We start from the raw sequence: 25,249 nt of genomic DNA on the forward strand, positions 1-25,249 counted from the left end.
GCCATTTGGGAAAAACGACCAATTCCATGTCTTGACCCTTCCCTTTTTCTCCTCTTTTCAGTTTTATAGGAATGTACTGCATGCTCTTTCTTAATATTTTTCTTATTTACTTGTCAAAAATATTTTTTTAAATTTCCACCACGTTTTCTTTTAAAACCATGTTTAATGTAGTTTCTATTTCCATATAGTATCTGAACTTAAAAGTTTTTAACTCATTTGAAAATCAAGTCAAGAAAGAAGGTTATTAGTTTCTGCCTTGATTTTCAAATCGATTAAAAACTTTTAACTTAGGAAACTACGAGGCACATTGAACATAGTTCTAAAAGAAAACGTCGTGGAAATTTTAAAAAAAATATATGACAATTAAATAAGAAAAACAATAAGAAGGGGGAAAATATCGTAGTACATCCCTATACAACTGAGAAGATGAGAAGGATAGGAGAGGTTAAACATGGAACCAGTCTACTCCCCAGATGACGCATTCGAGCGTTGGCAAATGCGGAAAAAATTGTTATCAGTGAGAATGATACTTTAGTATGAGCAAGAAATAACCGAAAAAGAAATAAGCAACCAGAAACGCAGTATCGTAAACATAGAAATCGTAAATAAATGAATTCCAACAAAAATATGTAATTTCGTATTGTGATATTATTTTTCATTGCCATTAAAAACTAACTTAAGATGGGATTAAAATTATTAATTCAATTTGTTAGAGACTCTAAGAAATTAATGAAGTATTCACTGCTTCAACAATATACTCGTCCCTTTTCTATATCTTCTGTGAATCGTTTAAAAGAAAGTATGTACTGTATTCTTACCGAGAAATGTTACTTTGTGAATTCAAAATATTATTAAAAAGTCATAGATACTTGAAATTAAATTGAATTTTCGATTTAGATTTACAGATAATTACACAAAATCAGTTGACATCACAGTTTTATGAAAAAAAGTGTATCGAAATTAATTTATAATATGTTTGTTAAACACATAAAGATTGTGTGTCTTGGTTTGAAAACAAAAAGAAATAAATGCAAAAGGTATCTTGAACAACTGTAAAAGTTACGTTAAGGTAGCGATGTAATGCTTGTTGTATTTACTATATATTCAGATCAAAATATAAAAGAAACTCAAAATACGAATTTACTACTCTTTAGGAGGAATCGTTTTAGTAAAAATTGTCGAGTTCATTATTTAAAAGTGAAAATTTTTAATAATTCAGTGTGCATTTTATATTTGAAGGTTTGTTCCAATGAAATATAGTAAATGGTAGTCAACTGTATCGTTATCAATCTGTTGTTGAAGTAAAGAAGAAAAATAATTTTTTGAGCATATATTCACAATGTTTAGGTATATAAGGTGTTAAAAACTTCATTTTTCTGTTAATTTCTTTTTAATTCTTTCTCAATTATTAATAATTATGATAGTGGTAAAGCATTTGACCCTTTCACCAAGCTACACTATATGGCTTCACTTTCTCAACGTTAAGCCTACTCCAGAGCTCTCCCTGGGAATAGAGAAGGGCAGGGTGCTTCTCCACAGATAGAGGCACTTTGAGTTTTGAAAGGGCACTCATCTAATACCATTAAAATTTATCAAAATGTATAATATTATCTATGTGTATTACAATTTTAAATTACTCTCTTGTACTATTTTATGTGTATATTTCAATAAGTAATTCTCACTCTTTATCAAAATTAAGAGAAAAATTTGTAGTTTATAAAAACTAATTAAAGCTATACTAAAAAACAATTTCTGTGCATAATTTTATTTTTTAAAAAAAGGTGAACTTCAAAAAAAAAATATATTCATTGATAAGCAGCTTGAAAGCTTTTTCTATTATTTAACTTGAAAATTATAATAAAATGAACATTTAATGGTGCCTTTTTTCAAAAAAAGGCATTTATTTAAAAAATATTAACATTTCAAATCACTTCCATTAATGGCGATCGAAATGGGCTGCAGGTGGCGTAGAGCAGAACTCTTTTCCTATGGCAACACTTCACATGCTTTCCCCATTAGCGTGTGCAAAGTCATAGAGAGTATGTTTTCTATGGTAATTAACTTGAAAAACTATATGGAACTGAAAACTACATTAAACATAGTTCTAAAGAAAAGTATCATGGAAATTTTAAAAAATATTTTTATTAAATAAAAAGGAAAAATATTAAGAAAAGGGAAAATATTGTAGTACATTCCTATACAACTGAAAAGAGGAGGGAAGGGAGAAGCGCTAAAGGCATGAAACCGGTCTCTCCCCAGATGGCGTGTTCGAGTGTTACGATCGCGAAATGTACTTCTCCCAAAAAACGAAAAATTTATAAAAATTAAACAGTTGAGAATAATCCTAACAAGGTAAATATTTGTAATAATAATCAAAATTAGATCTATATACACAGATAATTTTACCAGTGTGTTATTATTTAAACGGTAAATTAATTTTATTTCAATGGAATATGAATAAAAAATGGTAGTGTTTTTAGGGGATGGCAGCTTATTTTTACAAAACTGTCAAAGAGGTTACATTTATTGGATCAAAGGGCAGGCAGGATGGGCAGCCCTTCTACATATGCTTACAAAAAACATTGTCTACTCCTTTCTAATCTATAGCTGGCATAAACAAATACCATCACAGAAATATTCCTCTATAGTGCTGTGTGATTCTTGCCGAAATAAAATCATATTTTAATTTTTATGTTCCAATACTTGTCTTCAACCCAAACTGCACTTTAATAAAAATAAAATATTGTCCCTCCCCTTGTATACCTTGGCTGCCTCAACAGCTGACAAACGCCACCTCCTCCTATCCATGGGAACTCCCTTCCAATTTCTAATCTTTAGTGTTTTCAGGTTATTTTCGATATGGTTGAGCCATCTAGTTAGGAGTCTACCTCTTGGACGTGACCCCACGGGGTTCTTAAGATGGTGAAATAGTCCTCTAACATCATAAAAAAATTAATAATAAATAGCTGATGGAATTTGTGCTTGGGTAACTGAAAAGTGTCATTAAAAGATTAGTCTAGAAAATGTTCATTCTGTTAGCTTAAAAATTATATTATGCTTTAGTAAAGTGATATAAATACACTACTCATTTATTTTTTACAGTTGTTTTGTAACATGTTTGTCATGATAGAGTATAAAGCAGGGCTCGAAAAAACTCAGAAATTTTACCTGTCCCCGAGGACGGCTTGTCCAACAATGTACCCGTCCTCCTCTGAAACTAACCCGTCGCTTCTAAATAAATAAAAATATTATTTTTTCTTATTTATTACAAACATTTATATAAATTACACAATGAATTAGTAGCTACTAGGATTACATTATACAGTAATAAAAGAAATACTAGGTTACTAATAGTAAAACCTAGTATTTCTTTTATGAAAAAATTTATTTTTTTTATGAAATAATTTAAATGACAAAGGTCAAGTTATCTGGAATGTCAATTTATCCAGAATGTCAATTTATCCGAGGGTACTGCGTTTTTTAAATGAATCAAATATGACGTTAGCCAGTTCCACAATCAAGCCAATGATTTACAGAGGTTTTTGCACAGAAATCTGAAAGGGGTTTTCCATTTAGGTGGATGTTCATAATCGCGTTGAACGCTTGCGTAATGTGTTTTTTTTTGTAAGTTCATTGCTGAAAAGTCCCTCTCAACTGCTGCAGTACTCCCAGACGGAAAAAACATCTATCCACCATGCGCAATATGTTGCTGTACGGGATTTCTAGATTAGAGGGTCATTTTAGAAGTGAGGCGCTAGACTCTTGTAAGATAACAAAATTTTAAAGTGTATCACGACCATTAACGGGAAAATGGCCGTCCGCGCGGACGTCTGATTCGAGAAATTCGTTGTCCGCGGGAAATTTTTGACCGCCGAGGACGGGCGGTTTTTCGAGCCCTGGTATAAAGTGAGTACCGTTACGAATGTTTTATGGTGTCATCCAAGGTACTAAAATAGTCATTGTATAAGGCAAAGCCATGAGTGATTTCTGAACTGTTTCAAATTAAAAATAATTATGTAATATTTTTAATTTGAGTTAATTAATAAAAAACATTCTCTAGAAATAAATTAAGAATGGATTGGAGACAGGGGTCTGTTTAGAAGAAATTTGGGTCCGTTAACGGACCCTTCACAAAATATCTTTTCATAAAAACGGACCCTTCACAAAATATTTTAACTTAAAGACGGACCTTTCACAAAATTATTTTTCTTTTAATCGGACCCTTCACAAATTTGTTTATCTTCATTATTGTTTTGTTAATCGAATAAATCCTTCCCAGGGCAGAAAACAAGAAAGATGGATGTAAGCGAAAGTTTTGTCTTCGGCAGACGATTCTTCCATTATTTGTCCGAAATGAATATTCTGCATTCAGCAGTATAGGCTAAATACGAAATATTTTCATGTTGCATCTCTAATTTAGAAGCAGCAATTGCTGTTTATTTTTGAAAATTTAAATTTTTTATTATAATTTTACAGTGCCGAGCATAATCTTGTATCTATTTGCAATTTAAAAACCCATTGAAAAAGTTTTTTGCAATAACCGGACCCTATTTGCACAAATTCATAAAAACGGACCCTGGCTGAAAGAATGTGAGTAATTTTTTCACAATTTCACGAAAAACGGACCTTTCACAAAATGTCTGGACAGACCCCTGGGAGAGGAATATCTTATACCTATCGAAATTTCAATATTTAAATAAAGCAAATTGAAAATTAAACAGTATGGATTTGTAGTAACTGAACTATCTGTAAACAATTGTGATTACTGGAAATAAAATATTGTATCAAATTTCTATGAATTACAATTATAGAAATTCTTCTAGTATTTAGACTTTACTGTTTCTCTTAATCCAATTATTGATCTAACAAGTCCTATCATTTAATGAGTTGTTATGAAGGTGTCATTTCACAAAGACTGTATTTCACTATAAAAAATTTTAACATTGATCAATGTGTCCCAAGTGTGGAGATGTAATTCAATCAGTGATATGTTTTTAAAAGAAATAGGAAATGCATCTATGACAAATTAGTAAATTTCAATATTTCAAGAAACTGTATAAAGTAATTTTTATTTTGACCCAATAGTTTTACCTGAACATTTAAGTTTTTAATATATTTAATACTATTCAATTTTTAATGATATTTTAATTTATAAGATAAACTTTCTCTTGCTCTTGATGTGCTGCTGTCATACTGACACTCATGTTTCATACCTAATTTCTCTCATACAGTTGATAGTACTTTGTATACTGCCCTTCTTTGTATCTCTAATACATACCAATCAGAAACTTTTCCTTATTATGTAGGAGGACCTTAAAACTTTAGTACTACCACTAAATTAATAAAAATTATTGAATCACTTATTTTTCTATTGTAGTTGTTAGAACTGAAACTGAAAATCAAATTGTCATTGAGGGTGTGAAAGTAAAATCAGAAAGAGAAGGAAAACTTTTGAATTTGAATCGTGGTGGCTGTCCATTATGTAAACTTGGTCTTAAGAACCTTAAACATTCAGTAAGTTTATAATTTATTTTTATTTTTTGTTGTCTGTTTTCTATGGTAATTGTATTATGTCGCAGAAAATTCTTGCATTTTTTGTTATTTTGATCTTGAATGTAAATTGAATTGATTCAAACGAACTTTTGTCGTTAAATATCTATTATAATCTTGTAAATTTATTAATGTGACAAAGCAAAAATAAATTGTCTTTATTTATTCCTAGGAATGTAAAGCTGAATTTTTAAAAAATGTGCCTGCTAAAACAGTGGCGTAGTTCTCATGTATGTTCATGGAGGGTTATCGGTTATCTCCTTCTAATATATATATTAGAAACTTTTTATATCTATATCCTACTTACTTACCGAACAATAGCTCATTAATTAAGTAATATATATAATTTCGTTGGGGTCCCCCAAACGCTCTCCGAAACTACGCTACTGTGCTAAACATAATATTAGTGTATTATTACAAGTTGATTAGAGTAAAATTTTTTTTTTTTTTTAGGTTCAATAAAATTCTTTAATGTTTTCAACTTCCGATTTCTGTGGAACACAAATTATTGCACAACCTGCAACCTTCAGTTTATATATTTATTTATAAATGTATATATAAGTTAGCTTTATATATAGCAGCTTTGGTGCTTAATATTATCTCTTATTAACTTACTTTTGTTTTTGTTTTTTCTGTTTTTAATTCATTTTTCTAATTTCGTGTGTTTGGATGCTGCTCTTTGAGCCTATTTTTATATATTTGAACAGTAAATAAGTTAGCGCCTACTAAATACTAAATCTTTGAATCTTCGGTGAAAAAATTAAATGAACTTGAGACACAGTTGTAGGTTTAAACTTGTTCATTACTTGTTCTCTTATTATGTTAATAATTATATCTATGACTTTCTGTTATTATTACTGGTGCACATTTCTTAACTCAGAAGGTGGGATTTATATAAAAACCACCTTTTACTTTAAAAGATGCTCCAAAGATTTCTAAACTCTACATAGAAATGTATGATCGTTATTCTCGTATTGTTAATAATTATTAAGTGCGTAATTTTATTCCCATTTGTTTCTTATTAATTAATATTTTTATTAAAGTTCAATATCAATTTATTAGTAAAGTCGGCTACATGCATAGTTTGCTACCTATTACTAACCAATATATTTGAAATTTTTAAAATTTTCTAAATTGTTTATTGTAAGCAATTAGTTAAAGAATTGTAGAATTTTTTTAGCAAAATAATTACATAGAAAAAAATAAACCTTTTTTTTTTCTCCTCTACTATGGTAAAAGTATAGTTGTTTTTGCAAAAAAATTTTTAATCAAAGATAATTAGAGTAATAATAAACTATGATTTATAAAAAAACTTGATTAAAATATTCAAAAATTAATTTTAAAAAATTTCAAATAAGCAACAATATATACCATAACATTGAAATAAAGTAATTTATGTCTATGGTGTTTAACCTTTAGCATACAAGCATGTGTTAAGTGCAAATTTTAATAATTATGTAAGAGACTGTAGTTTTTTAAAGCAATATTATAAATATAAAAATTCATTGCAATAAAAAGCAAAAATAATATTGCAAACTAAGTTTCTTCTTCTACTGAGGGTGTTAACTTTAGTTTATTATGCTTTGCGTAAACCAGACTTCAAATTCTTTAATTACAAAGAAAATTTTATACAATCATCATTTAATTCCTAAAAAAAAGTTGTATGGCAGCTAGTAAATAAATATTTGGTATCAATTTTTAAATTATATTTGAAGAATAAAGATTATAATATCAATCTTGTGAACCATAGACAAACCACTGGAATGGACATGCCAATGTCTCTTTGCAGTAATATAGGTACAATTTGTAATCTTCATATAAAGAGTTCCACTTTAATACAAAAATTAATTAATAGAAATATGAATTATTGACCAAAGAAAATGTAAATAGTTAAGTTTAATAAGAAACAAATCTTTAAACATTCTGGAATATACTTTATGATTATTTTATAATGTTTTTTTATTTATTTAAGAAGAAAATGCCAATCCTGGGAAATTGTTAATGGACTGGCACACAGTGAATTTAGAATACATTTAAAGTATATTATAATTAGTATTCTCAAAGTATTGTTTTCTTTTGTAGGATATTTTAATTATAAGTCAGTTTATTAACTCTGATGGTACTTTGATACCCCAGCATATAACAGGTTTATGTAACAAGCAACATTTTCGTGTTAGAAGAGCAGTTGCTTTAGCTCAAAGGGCTGGTATGTATGACTTTCTTCTTTCTATCTAATTTCTAGGAGTAAAAAAAATCTTGATAGAAATAATTATTTTGAAGTGAAATCTCAGTTGAGAGGGCACTCTTGGAACTAAAAAAATTATCGATTTGCAGGAAGGGTACACTAATTATGAAGGTTTGTTTTCAGAATGATTACAACAAAATAGAATTTATAATAACGATTTACAGTGCATAAAAAATAGATGAAGAAATTTAATGTATATACGGTGAAACCTCAATTCAGTTAAATGGATACTCATCGGACCGAAAAAATTTCCCGTTTCTGGTAAGGGTACCCTGATATTTTTTGAATATTTTCAATGATATAGAAATAATTCATTTACAATAACTATCCACAAGGACACTTATTTAAACTTTCAAAAATATTTTTTTTTTGTACAAAAAGAATATATGAAAAAGTTTAATATAAATACTTTATTCTAGATGTAGCTACAGATAAATGAATATAATTTTCCTATTAACACAAATATTCAAGTTAGTCATATGATATCGAATAGGAGTTTCATTTTCTCTCCTTTTTTTGAAAAGATAAGGCAAGATGACAAGAGAAAGATTGGTTCTTTAGTAGTTAAATAGCTTAAAAATATTTTTAGTTATGGATAAGACAAAAAATTTACATGCACTATAAAAAATTTAATAATGGTGAAAAGTTGAATTTTTTTTTTCGCAATTTAAAGCAGAAAAAGTTTTTTTTTCTTTAATTTAGGAAAAATAGTGTCTGGTTTGAAGAGATCGAAAATAACGTTTCAGGGCAAAGATAGTGTCTGCTTTGTAGAGAATGTACATAATGGTTTATTCATAGAAAATTCATGGATTGATAAAATAAATGAAAAATATGTGTGTATTGAGAGGAGTCTGTTTCGCAGGAGTGTCTGTAACAGGAGGTTTCACTGTATATATATTACATACCTTTTTTATATTTGTTGAAAAGAAAGATGTAATATAAATTTGTTTTAAATAGCTGTGACTTACTATATCTTCGTAGCACATTTTAAAATTATTTATCATTTTCGCACCAATTTCACAATTTTTAGATGATAAAAAATATCATTGTTCTTCAATTCAAGTTTGAGCATCACATAAAATTTTCACTTTTGGTTCTTTTTCAAAAAGCATCCATTAAGTATCAGTTTCTTCATTATGACTCTTGACATCATTATTTGCAACTATTTCAACAATTTTAATTCACATTTAAATCATTTTTTTGACAATCAATGTTTCTAGAATCATCATTTATGACACATTCATGCAGCAATACCTCCCTGAGGGTAAATCTCTGGTGATGCATAGAAAAATAAAAAGAATGTATCTGTAAAGCACCAAGTCTTATAGAGTTACTGTACTCACCAGGGCTCGAAAAACAGCCCGTCTGCCCGTCCTCGGTGGTCAAAAATTCGCCGCGGACAATAAATTTCGCAAGTCCGACGTCTGAGCGGACGGCCATTTTCCCGTTAATGTTCATGATACATTTTCAATTTTGGTTATCTTACAAGGGGCTTTTCAGCAATGAACTTACAAAAAAAAAACAGTACGTACTGGTCTTAAACAAGAAGCGTTAAACGCAACTATGAACATCTACCTAAATGGAAAACCTCATTCAGATTTCTGTGCAGAAACCTTTGTAAATCATTGGCTTGATTGTGGAGCTGGCAAAGGTCATATTATTTAATTAATTTAAAAAACTTAGTACCCTCGGATAAATTGACATTCCAGATAACTTGACCTTCGTCATTTAAATTAATTTTAAAAATAAATTATAATTATCATAAAAGAAATAAATTACTTCATAAAAGAAATACTAGGTTACTATTAGTAACCTAGTATTTCTTTTATTACTGTATAATGTAATCCTAGTAACTACTAATTCATTATGTAATTCATATAAATGTTTATAATAAATAAGGGAAAATTATATTTTTATTTATTTAGAAGCTACGGGTTAGTTTCAAAGGAGGGCGGGTACATAGTTGGGCAAACCGTCCTCGGGGACGGGTAAAATTTCTGAGTTTTTTCGAGCCCTGGTACTCACAATGGATCATTTGCCAAGAATCTGAATTAATGTTTAATTTATTCATATTCTTCACCTCAATGATTAGATTTCTGTTCCTTTTTTTTTAACTCAGCTGTATTAAGCACGAGGGACAAATTGATTAGAATAAGAAAGGAACTTTTAGTGAGGAAGTAAAATCGAGAACATTAAATGCACCATTTTAACTTGTTGTGTCTCAGAAACTGTGTCATCCAGATTAAAAGCCAAAAAAGATGTTGCTGTCTGAAATATTTCACATGAGCGGCATCATCTTCTTTCCTTTCTTACAAAAATAAAGGAAGATCAGAGAATAATAATTTATTCTTTAGTAGTGAAATAGCTTAACAATATTTTTAGTTCTGGCAATTAGTTATAGATAAGGCAAAAAATTTAAAAGCTGTAAAAATGGTGAAAAGGTACATATATTTTTTTATTAATTTATTTGAAGTTTTAAGTAGGAATAGCTTTTTCCAAACAGAGTTTTAGAGAAAGTGGTGTCCAGTCTTAAGAGATTAAAAATAAAGCTTCAGGGCATAAATGACTATCTGGTTCCAGTGATGGGAGTGTCTGCTTTGCAGAGAGGGTACATATTGGTTTATTCATAGAAGAATCACAACGAATTAAAAGATGTTCGTAATAAGAGATGACAATAATCTGACTTTTCACTGTATTTGTTACATATTTTTAAAAATTGTTTTATTGTATTAAGTGTTTTTAAAAATTATATTGAAAGTTTATAAATATACCAACTGGAATTGCTAAGGGGAAATTTTTAAAAATTAACAAAAGGGAGAAGAGCATTGTTAGCATTTTGTTCTCTTAGTAAGATATAAAATGTTAGTTCTCATAAGTTTTGATTAAAGTTTTTCCAATATTTATTAATAATTTTATATTCAGCAAATGTTTTTAATTTATTCCATGAAGCATGTGCAGAAAGCCTTTGGTTAGGGTTAAATTTAAGATATAATTTGCTTCAGAATGTTTTTTGAAACTCAAATTATTTACCTAATTCATTTGTGACTTGAATATAGAATTTTATTATCGTGCAATACCTACTAGAATTTTTAAAGTGTATTTTGGTATTGTCAAATTTGAGCATAATGCCCTTATTGAGCCCTGTTATTCTATTGAATTACATCTTGAAGTACCATTTTGATTTGCTGGAAAATAGCTTGATTTCATTGATTAAATTCAATTAAATTTACTCTTTGGCTGTCCTGCATGTGGAAAACCATAGTTTTGAGTTACATGCTTTCTTGCATAGCAGACCAGAATTTCTTTTGTGTTGTTATTCTGAAAAACAGTGATATGACTTTCAAGTGTTCGCTCTTGGTAATGAATTGGTCATCCTGAGAGGGGTGACCTTGTTAGTTAAATTTTCTTTTTACTGAATATGGCTTTCCCACTACCCATTATTTTCCCATATCATAACATTAATAAAGAAAAAACCACTTAAAATTCGAAATTTTGTTACTGTTCAGCAGCCAGTTATAACATTTTTAAAGTGGCCACTTTTTGAAAAATTTAAAACTTAAAATGATTGAAAATCTGTTGATATTAATAATGTAAAATATATCTTTTGGAGCATTTCTAAAGTAGTAAATATTATAAAGTTGGTTTCTAAAATAAAGCAAAATTTTAAGAAACAAGATGGAAATAAAGAAATTTTAAGAATATTCAAAAATATTCATAATAATTTTATATTTATTAACACAATAGCAATAAAACGCACAAGGGAGCATTTTCGGAAAAAAAAAGTGGTGACTGGAAAACAATATTTTAATCACTACTATTTACATATGGTGGCAGTAGTGACAGTAAATTTTGCCTTGTTGCACTCAGTCTATGCTTTAATTCATTATTCAAAATGGCTCTCTTAAATTGAAATGTCCTATTTATTTATATCAAGCTTTTTTAACCCATTAGTGCCCACTATCACTTTTTCAGTGATGGTTTTAAAATTGCAATATATTTAGAATAATTTTTCAGCATAAATTATTTCCATAGATTCTTTTCTTGTTTTATCAATCACAGCATATACCAAGTGATTAGTTGCTGACATAACCTAACCTTTTTAATTTTCAATTTGAGGTCAGAAATATTGTTTTGCTATGTTCGGAAGAAAACTCTCAATAGTAAGTCGGTAATTAAGTAAGTCCCAAAAGTTTGAGAAAATTTATCATTTTTTAAATAAAACAATCAGAGTTCTTTTTCTCTTTAGTATTTTTTTATGTTAATTCTGGAATTGCAAATGTTAATAATTTGACATGGTATTGTTAAAAACTTAACATTATACTTCAGGCATTTTATTTTCCAAAACAAATACAAAATTGAGGCGTTCCTTGAAAATTTTTAAAAAATAATGCTGACACTTTTTGGAAAAATGCATACTAATAATAAATAACAGGCTTATATCTCCCCGCCCCTTTAATTTAATGAATAGGCTACCATTGGCCGCAAATTTTTGTTAGCTACAAACGCTGCCGATAATAATGCCTGCTGCTAAATATTTTTCAAATTTTGAAATGAATAACTGGCAATAAAAAATATATATAATTGCACAATAATCAAATAAGAAATTTTGTTTTGTTTGTAAAATTGTTGTCAACAAATTTACTCAATTTAAACTAATCTGCTTAGTTATGCTTTGACAAAAAAAATTTTAACAAATTTATAAAAAGTGTAAACGAAAAAGTTTATAAAAAATGTAAATTGAATTTTGTTTTGATAAATATAAATATAACTGAATGCATTCCAAATATAATTGATATATCTGAACAATTCTGATAATTTGCTTATAGTTATGATCTGGTAAAAATGTATTTTTGGATATCTTCCACTTAAACAATTTTGATTGCTTCATTAGTTTACTAATTTCACTCAATTCATCAATACATGAATTTTAAACCATGTTTTTAATCTATCACTGGATAAGACATTTTGCCACAAAAATATTTAAGACAATGCTTCATAATTCATTAGTATGCTAATTTCACTTCATTTATCAATACATATATTTAAAACCATGTTTTTAAATGACCACAGGCTGGATATTTTACCACAAAAATATTGTTAAGATAATTATAAATGCGTCATTAGTTTGCTGTTTTTTTTTTAATTTATCAATGCATTAATTTTAGATCCTTTTTTAAATTATTGTTTTAAACTTTTCTCATTGCAGGTCTCATACCTAAATCACCAGGCACTCCTATATTTGGTGATTGGGAGAAATACAACACCTATTTTAAGAAATTTTAGTCCTTTGAAACAACTTATCTTATGTTAAAAATACTTAATGTAGACAATTTTTTAATCGTTTGAAAAATAAACTGACTTTACTAAATTTTTTACCCTATTCTTTTTGCTTGCAGTTATCATTATTAATTTATTAATCTTTTTATCACTGTTCATTTTAAAATTAATAATGAATACCATGGATAAAACTATTGATGAAAGACTTATTTTATTGCATGATAACATTTAAAATGTCATGTACAAAGATTGTGAAATTATAAATAAATATCTTATAACATAAAACACATAAATGAAGACATTTTCATAATATCCTATCACCCTTATTAATACATTTCTAATAGTTGGTAAACTAAGTTTTTATTATTAAATAGCTGCTAAAAAAAAATTTTTAAATACATCAAATGCATAAAAAAGATGGTGCATAAGTTTAATTGTATGGACATGATTAAATAATTCTTTGATGACAGAAACATGGATGAAGCATTTCATTCGCATAATGTATGATATGGAGTTTGTATGGAAATCGGAAAGCAGAATTACAGTTACTTAATTCCAGCATCTTACAAAGTTTTTGCTCGTTGAAGTAATTCACAAATGAACTTCTGCAATTAAAAAAAAAGATAATGTTTGTTAAGTATCATGAGTTCATTAAAATTCTAACATACTATTAAAAAGAAGAGACTCTTAATTTTTATGATATTGTATTAATTGGAAAATCATTCAGACGTTTGTATAACATTTTTTAAATATATTTTATTTTAAAATGTCAAGAATAATATAACATTTTCATAATAACTTATAAGTGAAGTCAAAGTTTTTACATCTAATTCATAGTATAAATTTATTATAATTTTTAACTTAAGCACTAAATAATTATAATAAGCTGTAATAATTGTTTAGCTTTTTTTTCTCATATCATTGAAAGCAAATTTGAAAAATATGGTCTAAGACACACTTAATGTACCTAGACTTGAATATTAACATTAATGTTTAAATTATAGTTACTATAAATTGTAAGCCAGGAAGATTAATTTTAAACTTAAGTTATATAACTTGTAAGCTATGTATTTTAATATTATCATATATGGAATATTAATGTGTTTATATGTAATTTATAAAAATAAAATAAAGCTTTCAAATAATAACAGTATTTTATACTCATTGTGTAAAAAAATATAGAAATGTGAAAAAAAATATATTTATCATTTAGAAATATGCTTGTAGTTATTAAGTTAGGTAATGTAAAGAAAAAAAAGACACAAAAAGTTGAATTTCTAATTAGTTGCATATTGGATGATTAATTACTTAATTTAATCAAAATGTAATGAACTAGTGGTATTGATAATTAATATCCATTGACTGAAATAAACTATACACAAAATCATAGCAAAAATATTGATAAGCCAATTTGAATATAATTAATATTATAAAAATATAGTCTGTCTCTCATAAGATAAACAGTAGAAAGCTTATATGTGATTAAAAACTTCATTAGCTTCAAAAAAAAAATAATAAGTAGTTATAAAAGTCTACATGTTTCAACAGCTCAAACATTTGTGACCATTTTCAAGACTTGCCAGGCGTGAATAAGAAAAACAAAGATTTTTGTCTTCCTCATTAACTCATTTTCTAATTCAACAAAATATCAAGTTTCAAAATGTATTTCAAGCAATCAAAACTAGGCACCCAATTTTAAGTCTTGCCAGACTTGATTGAGGAAAACAAAAGTTGGCTTTTGTTTTCCTCTTTCATTTATTTTCTAATGCAACATATTATGTTACACAAAAAGTATAAAATATGTTAAAATATTTCATTTAATTAAATGTTGTGTAAATTCGCTTAAAAAGAAATAAATTAAAATAAGATACTACCTCCACATTTTCTTGTGACTTTTTTGCTCCAATGACTTTTCCCTGCAAAATCAATAAATTATAAAATGTTAATAAATTATAAGAATCAAAGTTCACTGCATAAAAGATAATTAAACCCAATTATTGTTATTTATCTTCAATCATTCACACAATAAATGAAGTTGAAGATTATAAAATCTTAATCTGTCAATTCTTGTGGTGCCATTAAAAAATATAGTTAAGGATAATTTAAATATCATTTCAATATAAAATTGTTATCCTAATAAATTTTAGTTAGGTATTCATCCCATTACTATTACTTAAAAAAAAAAAATTCTATTTTAAAATGCTCAACTTTAAACGATGATTATTTCTTAGCATGCATAAATTTACTTCTGTAAATTATTCAAGTTTAACTTACATCGTTCTGACTATTCAGAATTTTCAGGAAGAAGAAAAAATGTTCATATATTAACCATATGGCTAGAATTTAAGGAATATTTAAACCAATTGTAAATTGCTTTCATCAGTGGTTTTATAAAAATATTTGTTAGTAAAATAAAAGTGTATTGCTTCTCTTAATATTTATATTTAAAACTTGTATCAAACTTTTATATTTTAAACTCGATATTTATTTTTTAAACTTTTATGTACTTTTTTCCTATGTATATAATATATGGAAAATATATATTCCTTTTTATAAATATTTTCTATAAATAAAATATATAAATTTCTATATTTTATAAATAAGAAAATAGTATTTAAACTAAACTAAACTCAGCGGCGCGACAGCCCATAGAGGGCCATGGCCTACTGTGCCCATCTCAGTTTTCTTGACCTTGGGGTCTGGGGTGCAGGAACAGATGTTCCGCCCAGTGTTTAGTTCCCAAGCATGCTTGGTACTCATTTATCGACCCACTGAAGGGATGAAAGGCTGAGTCAACCTTGCCCGGCCCGAGGATCGAACCAGGGACCTGTGGCGCGAAGCGCTACCGCTCAGCCACCGAGCGTCAAAATAGTATTTAGCAAATATAAAGTTTATATCTACTAAGAATCACTTTTACTACAAAAACCTAACAATTAAACATGGCGTACGAAAAATTTTATTTTCATCTAATTTTTTTTTAAAAATATAATCTTAACCGATTAATCAGATTTAACTAATTAAAATATGATTAGATTTTAAGTACTTTTAAACAATAGCTACTTAAATTTTTAAGGCAAAACTTCTTACCCCTAACCATGCTTTTCTGTTGAAATCCCCTTCAATATCCAGAAGCTCATCCAAATCTATTTCTACATCATAGCAATTAGAATCTTCTTCCTAAAATAGTGTAATGCATTTATGATATTATCTTACACTATTTCCTATAAGTGTTATCAGAGAAAAAAATATTTTTCCAGAACAATTTCCCTCCATTAATTTTTCAAAAGTGAAATTTTAAACAGTTGAGTGAACAGAAATAATTTATAGCATATTATATTCTAACTAGCATTTTAATTCTGCAAAGTAAACACCCTAAAATTGCTAATGGATTACACGGGGAACAATATTTTTTTATTGTTCCCTGAGATTTTTTAACACATCTTGGATATTTTAACGTCATTGATTCTGCGATTGGTTTGACAAATCATCAGGATTAAAATTCCATAGGGATCCATGGAACTTGGAGTGCTTCCTTATTATGAACTGTTTCTTTGTGCTCTTTTGTACAGGTCATAATAGAGAAGTGCCCCTAGCTATGTACATTTCCGGGCATGGGTTCCTATGCAATTTTAATCCTAATGACATTCCCTAATTCCCCAGTTATATATCAAATTTTAATTTATTTCCCAGAAATCGAATTCTAAATAAAAAAACTTTTTTTAAATTTTATGTACTCAGGAACTATTCAACCGATTTCGCTCAAATTTTGTATTTTGCCATGCAAAATTAAATACTTTAAACTTATATAAAAATTATATACCTTACAATTCAAAAAAATTTTATACTATTGTTAAATAATAAATAACTAAAATTTACTTTTTGCTTGGAATTATCTTGAGATAAATGAATTTTATAATAGTGAGCTGAAATTTTTAATACTCTTAGAAAATTTTCCTGATATGACGAAATATGCAAAAAGTAAAATTAACATTAGAGGTTTAAACTTTGGACCATATTTTCCAGATTGCGTCTACCCCATATATTTGAAGGGTCAGAAATTTGAATCCATTCAAAGAAAGGTAGGTTTATTTAGAGAAAGTATGTTTTTGTGTCTGATTTTGTAATTTAAAATATCATATAAATAACACTAAATAATTAGCATATATGAAGTTATCCTCTCAAACTATTAAGATTGAGTACTAGAACGTGAAAATCCAATAATTGACTCAAAAGATATTAAGGGTGGCCTTTTTTTGTGCCCTGTACATTTTGACAAAAATTATCTGTTCAAAAAAAAAAAATTGGAACAAATTTAATTTCAGATATGAAATCCGAATTAGGCAGAATGAAGTATTTTTTATAAATGCCAATCAAAAATTTGCTGCCCATTGTTATTTAATTGAGTAAAACATTTCGGCATTTCTTAAGTTTTTACTTTGCATATAAATTAAACCAATGTTTCTAAAAACAACACTTTAATAAAATATATTAAACTTAATTTGTATGATTCTCTTTCCATAATTTTGCAGCTTTTTCAAAATTCATGCTACAATCTCAGGGTGTATAGCCAAATTTTTCAATAAAAAATAAGTACTTTTGAAGCACTCCAAAATAACATAAAAACATTGAATTTATAAACATAAAATCAATAAAATTCAAAAACATTTTCAATAACTTTGCATAATCATGGTAAAATAACTAGCTTCTGATAAATATTGCAGAGAAAATTGTGAAAATCAGGAATTTTTTTAAATTTAGGACGACAATCGACACGGCAAAGAAATAATCTCTTTTAAAAGATAAAAAACTAAGCACTTTTTACTAACCCCAGATCAAAAACACCTTTAAGGGCTTTTAAAAATTGTAAATCAAAAATAAGCATCTTTAAGCACTTTTTAAAAATGCTACACCCCCTGCATTTACATTGGTGACATAAAAAAGGAGTCCTTCATAAAACTATTTGGAAAAGTCATCTAAATACTCATCCATCACAGAGCTTACTTTAAAGATTCTATTCTGTTTTGAGTAGCAAAATTTCTTTTTTACAAGTAGCTGCAGTGATAGCACAATTTCCTGAATTCAGGATATGTGAAAGGAATGTCATCGTCACCCTTTCTTTTTCTAAACTCATAGTTACAACATATTTCATTTTTATCAGCTTCATGTATGATAAAAAATAAAACAGCAATCACTCTCCCCTTTGATCTTTTGCAGAAGAAGAAATCATCTCCTCAGAAAAAGATCAAAATTGTGAAACCAAGTTTTTTAGATCATCCTCAAGGATGTTTCCCAAACCATTGCCAATAGCCCATTGTACGACTCTATTGTGACATAAATGTATTACAATTGAATGATTCAAAGCTCTCACGAAGCCCTATTTTATTAATTTAGTGCTTAAATATATTTTTTCTTTTATGACTCTGATTTCAAACTAGAAAGAAAAAATCCTCTTTGATTTTGAATAAGAATAAGCTTTTGAATCACTTTTTATTTTAAAAAAAAAATTAACAGGATTTTCACTTAATTTCAGAAAAAAAATTCCCTCTCTTTTCCATGTATTTCAAGAAATTTTCAAATTAAATCCAGATCATATTTTATCTATAATATGCAATTTTTATCCAGAAAACTTTTTTTTATATTTGTAATGTCAAATATTCAGTTTTCGTATGCAAAAAATATCATTGAATGAAGATGAAAAAGTTTCACAAAAAAAGTTAAATTTTTATAACAAATAATTGTAATGGATGTTAGAATTATTTAAATTGAATCTCAATACAATAATAACAAATAATTGTAATGCATGTTAGAATTATTTAAATTGAATCTCAATAACTGATTACAGTTACCAATAATTCTAAGATTGGTAATTATCCAGGGATGATTTGGGAATATTCTAGGTCTTTGTAAAAAAATTCAACTTTACCAGACCATGTTTTTCAGAAGTAAAATAAAATTCCCTGACAATTCAAGGTCTTCCTTGACCCATGGGAACCTTGATGAAGCTAAATTTCAATTTGTTTAATTAAACATCACTAAAAAAAAATAACATCAATGTAAAAATGTTCTTCAATACATTAATTTCACTTTCAAGATGTAAAAAAAAAATTATAATAACTTGAATGTAAAAAAATATAATCGTCGCAGACTTTAAAATTATATTAATACTTCAGAAATATTAGATCTCTCCTCAGTACACCAAGTCATTATTTTGTTAAGTTGAATCTTTAAGAAGCGATTAAATCACTTATTTTATTTGGTAACCCTTTGTGATTTTAACTGATATTCAAGCTATTAGAACAGATTTTTTTTTACATGCATATTAAATTTACATTTATCTTAATCTAATAAATAAGATAAAAACTTGAAAAATAATGCAATGCATTGGATAAACTTTATTATCATGAAACATTTTGTGTAACAGCAAATATATAAGCTAATCTACAATTATCATAACTAAAGAGAAGAATACAGTCTAACAAATGTTATTCTTGAACACATTGTAGAACAACAAATTAGTTAATTCAGATCCGGTTGAATAAATCTAGTTTCTTTTAGTTCATTCTGCACATGTTTTTTCAATAAATTCATCACTTCGTTTTCGAATTCTTTAGGCGTTTCTTTCACACCTGTAGCCCAGTAAAATAAGTCCCAATCATTCGATGGTATGTTTATAAGTTGATCGTACAAATGCAACTGTTTTTCGTTGAATTGTTTCAGATGTTTTCCAGCGAATGTACTCAATATCAGGCCGTTTTCTAACATCCCGCGTTTGCGACTCTGATATAGTAGACGAGCTTTCATGTCTGTTATGCTTTCATTGGCCCTTTGAACGTATGGATTAGGTCCATTTGAAACCGTAGAACAATATTTAAATTTATTGATTGTAACTATATTGAATAAATTCCGATGTACTGTTCGTATGATATTATAATATTGCATTTTAACTGCACAGCAATGACGGCAAAATGCTACAATATTATGTAACACTGATCACTAAATGTTTATTTACGCTTACGTTAGCTTATTTCTGTATCGATCCAGTATAGAAAATAACATAATTTCTCTTCATAAAACTGAAAACATAGGTTTCATATTTTTTAAATTTACTTTTTTATTTTAATCCTTTATAAAACACGTATTCCTGTTAATGAAAATTTTAAAACGAAAATTAAAGAGCAAAATGACATTACTAGTTGTTAAGAGTTTTATTCATAGAGGGCAGCACATAAACTAATGCTATCTCGTTTTATTTTCATCTCTGCTTCTCTTTTTTTTTTCCCTCTGTTCTCCTTTCTTATATGCAGCAAATAAAAAAGCTCCTGATTATTTAGCTTGTTTTATATCTACACAGCTTAAAGTAATTGTTTTTCAAGAAAAATCAGCCCATTAAAAAAAATCAAATAATAAGATTTTTTTAACTTTTTTAAAAAATTTTGAATTAATCTAGATATTGTTAATACTCTGATTATCAAAAACTAAACTTCAATAAAACTTAATTTTAAAGCTTTTGAATTTTTTATGATCTGCCAATCGACTTTTTTTTAATTTTTATTCTTTTTGATAACTCGTATAAAAATACAATTTATAATAAAAAAATGAGCATTTCAGTTTTATTACTATTTTTCTGTATAAAAATCCTTAATTTTGTAGCAGAGAATAAAAAAAAAATATTGAACGTGAGAATGGACAGTCAAATAAAAACGCACACTACGCATAAAAATGTAGTTTTCGTACGTAAGATAAAAAATTAATTTTCAAAAATTAACCTTCTTTAAAATTAACGCTTACAAACACATATGTTTGTAATAAAAAAGCTGTGATTTTACTTTAAAACCAATTCTTTAATTATTAAAACTATAAAAGTATAGACAAAACTTATTTTGCAGTTCTCCTAGTTTTATATATTTTCATAATTACTGAACTTTTAACCACCTATACACAGTAAATAACATTAGACGGTACAAAATGTAGGCATAGTCTGTCCCATGCATGGTGCAGATTGTGGTACTTGATGTAATTTTCTGTTTTAAGGAAAGATTAAAGTGGTGAAGTTACGACTCGTATATGATCAAACATCCCATGTCTATCTTATTGTCTCATGAATTTTAGTTTAAATCAAATCTTCCTTTTTCTGTAACGTAACCTGATAAACTCCCGATAAATCAATGGCGTTCAGGGGGCAATAGCTCCAGGTATTCAGCTAAAGCAGTGTTTCTTAACCTTTTTGGTATAATGGACCCTTTTTCAAATTTTTAAAGAAGTCACAGACCACCCCCTGTAAAAAAAATTATTGCAAAAACCATCAATTATTTTTACTTTACTTTATTTTCAATTGAAATAAAATTCGAAGGCTACTTTGTGTTTTTAAAAATGTTAAACTTTTATATGGTTTGCGAATGTGGCTCCTCATATTGTGGAGGATATCTGGCATATCTAAGAGAAAAGAGCAAAGGGACGGCTCATAAAAAATGAGGGATTGATAGAGGATTATAAAAATAGCAAATCGGATGTAATCAGGGGATTGCCCTGGATGGTTCAAACGGAAAGCCGGTTGGTGCAGAATGTTAAAAATATGACAGGGATATTAGAGGGTCCGCACTGAATTTGGGGTATCTCAATCACCTAGTTTCAAATCTGTATGTATTTTCATCTTTTAGAAAAAAAAGATCAATGTTATTTAAATATTATTAATCCCATCGTTTTAAAAGTAGTCGGCGTACCCCCAAAATATGGCTCATGGACCCCTAAGGGGTCCGTGAACCACAGGTTAAGAAACCCTGAGCTAAAGGGTATACTAACGTTAGGGCCAGCAAAAAAGAGCGGGCAATTGCTTAGCGCTGAACGGATCCATATTTAATATTTTGTAAATTATTTATTTCCTCCTTTTTTAAAGTATTGTTTGTTTTAAAAATGTATTTTAGGTAGCTTTTATTAATTATAAATTCTTAGGTTAACTTTTTTTATATGGTTAAAGTTCTCTAAGTAAAAGTCTTACTAAAGATGGAAAGAAGAGTGATGAGCAGAAAAACCACTTGTTTGGCAATGAGTTCCGTATTTTCTAGGGAGGATCCTTTCTGTAGAGATTTATGGTTCAGAAAACCATCCAACAAACAAGCCAATGTTCTCAAAAAGGGAATGTAAGAGAAAAACTGGAGGATGAGTGACCTTGGAGAATGACCATGAGCAGAAATATTATGTCAAAACGTACTCTAAATATAATGTGAATTTGTTGATACAAATCTTAATATTTTGTGTAGAAAACTCCCATTTCGTCTCAAAATGTAATTTAAGTTTTTCATTCAAATCTCGGTGGATTTTTTGTGAAATTGGAATTAATTTAGAAACAAGACCAAAAGGTTAATTTTCAAGATAATTACCAAGATCTTTTAAGTTAACAACAAGAAACATATAAACACTTTTACAATATTTTACATATTTTGTTCTTTCATATATATTTAAAATAATTATTAAATGATTTTTCTGGGAAATTAACGGAAGACTTTTTTTTTCTGTAAAAATATTTGCTAATAGCTGGCTCGATAACTTCTTTATTCATCTGATTTATCTAAAATTTTATTATTGTTGTAGTTTTTTTTAGTTTTTTTATATATAGTTTTATATACCAATTTTAGTCTGAGAAGAAAATATCTCATCTTTCCCAAAAGGTATTTGATAGGAATAATTATTTAATATTACTATGCCGACTGTCTGTTCTTTTAATTTATTTTAACAGTTTTAATTTATTTTAACAGTAACTTTTAATTTATTTTAACAGTTATTTTTACGATAGTATATTTCATCAAGAATTTATAACGAGTATACTCTTGTCGCTTCCTTATGAAAACTGTTATCATGAACAATTTTAGATACAGCTAGAGAATAAAGTAAGAATGAGGAATGAAAGGATATCAATCAATGGATCAGTGAATAGGTATGTTAATACGAGTCAACAGGATTAAAAAGCAGTGAATTTGTTTACGAACGAATCATTGAAGGACATTTTAGTGAATAGTCGAATGAGTTTCTAAACGCAAAAAAATATTTGTAAAAAAATATATAAATTGTTTTACGGCAGTTGACTGCAAAAACTTTTTCATTTTTAAAATAATTTTTAACAAAATGACGTCATATTGAATACAAGTTAAAGCAGTATCGAAAAATGAAACTGCGAAAAAACTGGTTTTGAAGAGTCTATGAAATTGTTTGCGAATACTAAAGCATGAAAAAAAAAATAGATTCTGATGTTTATGCTAGTATGTTTATGTGTCACAAAAGATTATGCCCATTAAAAAATATTACTTATAATAAAAATTAATTCTAGAATATTTGAAGTGATATTCTCAACAATTAAACTAACGGTTTTCTTTTTTAACCTTGAATGTATTAATTGTAATTTTTCTTGTTCACATGTTTCCCAAATCAACTTTTAGGATTGATATAGATTTTATAATTCCCTAATAGAAATATTGTAATTTAAAATAAAAAGAAGCATTTCTCTACCAAAGTTATGACTACACCAGCAAGACAATCCAAAGTTTTTTTTTTTTCTTAAAAAAAAAAAAAAAAAAAAAAAAAAAAAAAAAATTCTTTTTCCAAAATTGAGTTAAGGGCTCCCTTCTCAGTAACTCCCGGGGAGCAACAACGTCCTCCGCCGGCACTGACTAAAATATCCAATGAATGACTAAGAACGTTAAAATATTTAAAAATAATACTGATATTTTAAGTATGTAATAAATTATTCAACAGGTAAATATTTGACTGTTAAAAAATGTTTTATGAATAATGATAATATTTCGAATAAATTTAATAATGAAATTTCACTGTAAGATTAGAACACAAAAAAAATAAACCCCTATATTTTTTTTTAAATTGGAATATTTAGTGAAAAATAGTTAATTATTTACCATAAAATAATTTCCGCATAAATTAATATAAAAAACGAAATTAAGATATGTCTTTCGATTTTTATAAATATGTAATATGCATCTCTCCGATGGTTTTATTGTTGTTATTATTATCATTATTATTAAATAGGTTGTTTTGCTCCTTTTTGGGACATTTAATCGAGAAGTTAGCCAGCCCACTGAGTTAAATTTAGTGTGATATTTTGTGGCAGAACAAACTTCAATAGTTGTAAATGAATGATTGTAATTATTTTTTAACTTTTGAATCAGCATTTTTTCTAGTAAAACACATTTTCACTGTTTTATTTATCTACTTTTTTTTTTGTTAAAATTAATCGTCTATTTTGGATTGTATGGTAAGAAGAACACAACAAAAAGTAATTTCATTTAAGCGGGCATCGTTAAATTACAAATGCGCTTGACTGAAGAACAAGAAGCGTATCGTATCACTCAGAAACATCAACAACATTGTAAAGCTTGGTCTTTCTTGAGCAATTATCTGGGAGGCTAAGGATTCATCAAGGCTACAAATAACTCATTAACCGTCTTCACGTGACTGAGTCTTCTTGGTTGAAATGCTCGCTGAACCACGACGGAACAAATCCTTTATTTCAGATACACATCAGCGAATGAAAGGCACTCATTTGGGATTTTCCATCAGTGAAAGCAACTGAATTATCTCTGCCTCTAAGCTCTATGCCATTTGCAAATATAAGTCAGGAAAGCAAGAGATGGAGTGGTCTTGTGGCGCAGTAAATATGCGCCAAAGATAGGCGATTACACGCGCCGATGAACATAGCGAAATGTCGGTTTTTATGACCCCAATGAATTCTTTTTTTCAATGTCCACTGAAAAGATTTCGAAATTAGGGTAAACATAGAACATGTCCTGTATACGTGAATACGATGTAATTTAAGATTATCGGAAAGGGTTTAACCATAGGTACTCAGTGGAAATGGTCTTTTTTATTCACAAAACATTGCTAAAAATAACGTATTACTCCTATTGAAAGTTATTTTGATTTCTTTTAAAATTAAATAATGAGTTTTTAAAGCGTTTCTAAATTGCATATTGTTATCGTTTAATCAGTACATATAAATCTTGAGGGAATGATTGTTATTTTCACGAAATTGATTATGCTAAAAATATGATCTATATATGTTTTTTTCCGTGTGTAATGATGGGCTTTATCATTACTAGGTTTTGTAAATTATCTAGCAGCTTATCTATGTTTATAGTCTTGACTTGTTCAAAAGCAATTTCTTTTTTTAGC

General features: G+C 27.8%; 3 protein-coding genes and 1 long non-coding RNA gene across 5 annotated transcripts in view; 2 read left to right on the forward strand and 2 right to left on the reverse strand.

Moving 5' to 3' along the window:
- The first annotated feature begins 570 nt into the window (after positions 1–570).
- Positions 571–13,163, forward strand: mRpS18A (mitochondrial ribosomal protein S18A). The gene is made up of 4 exons (XM_016053483.4): positions 571–799; positions 5,378–5,514; positions 7,633–7,756; positions 13,002–13,163. The coding sequence occupies exons 1-4, from the start codon at positions 682–684 to the stop codon at positions 13,076–13,078; spliced, it is 456 nt and encodes a 151-aa protein (XP_015908969.1). The 5' UTR covers positions 571–681; the 3' UTR covers positions 13,079–13,163.
- LOC107440528 (protein phosphatase 1 regulatory subunit 14C) overlaps positions 12,094–25,249 on the reverse strand; it is a 48,281-nt gene continuing 35,125 nt past the window's right edge. The window contains exons 3-5 of one of the 2 annotated variants that reach the window (XM_071181505.2): positions 16,160–16,249; positions 14,947–14,988; positions 12,094–13,677 (exon numbers count right to left, since the gene is read on the reverse strand). In XM_071181505.2, the coding sequence (XP_071037606.1) occupies positions 13,636–13,677; positions 14,947–14,988; positions 16,160–16,249 (174 nt within the window). In that variant the 3' untranslated portion in view covers positions 12,094–13,635. The remainder of the gene's footprint in view (positions 13,678–14,946; positions 14,989–16,159; positions 16,250–25,249) is intronic. The other variant, XM_043040222.3, reaches the window with a different exon arrangement.
- LOC122268999 (uncharacterized) lies at positions 17,074–23,397 on the forward strand. The gene is made up of 2 exons (XR_006224843.3): positions 17,074–17,151; positions 22,135–23,397. It is a non-coding gene; the product is annotated as an uncharacterized LOC122268999 (long non-coding RNA).
- On the reverse strand, positions 19,438–20,085 carry LOC147806073 (succinate dehydrogenase assembly factor 2, mitochondrial-like). The gene has a single exon (XM_087150124.1). The coding sequence runs from the start codon at positions 20,009–20,011 to the stop codon at positions 19,589–19,591; it is 423 nt and encodes a 140-aa protein (XP_087006250.1). The 5' UTR covers positions 20,012–20,085; the 3' UTR covers positions 19,438–19,588.

This window comes from Parasteatoda tepidariorum, chromosome 8, assembly GCF_982258835.1.
Source record: "Parasteatoda tepidariorum strain Cologne lab strain chromosome 8, Ptep-v5.0, whole genome shotgun sequence".
Classification (NCBI taxonomy): domain Eukaryota; kingdom Metazoa; phylum Arthropoda; class Arachnida; order Araneae; family Theridiidae; genus Parasteatoda; species Parasteatoda tepidariorum.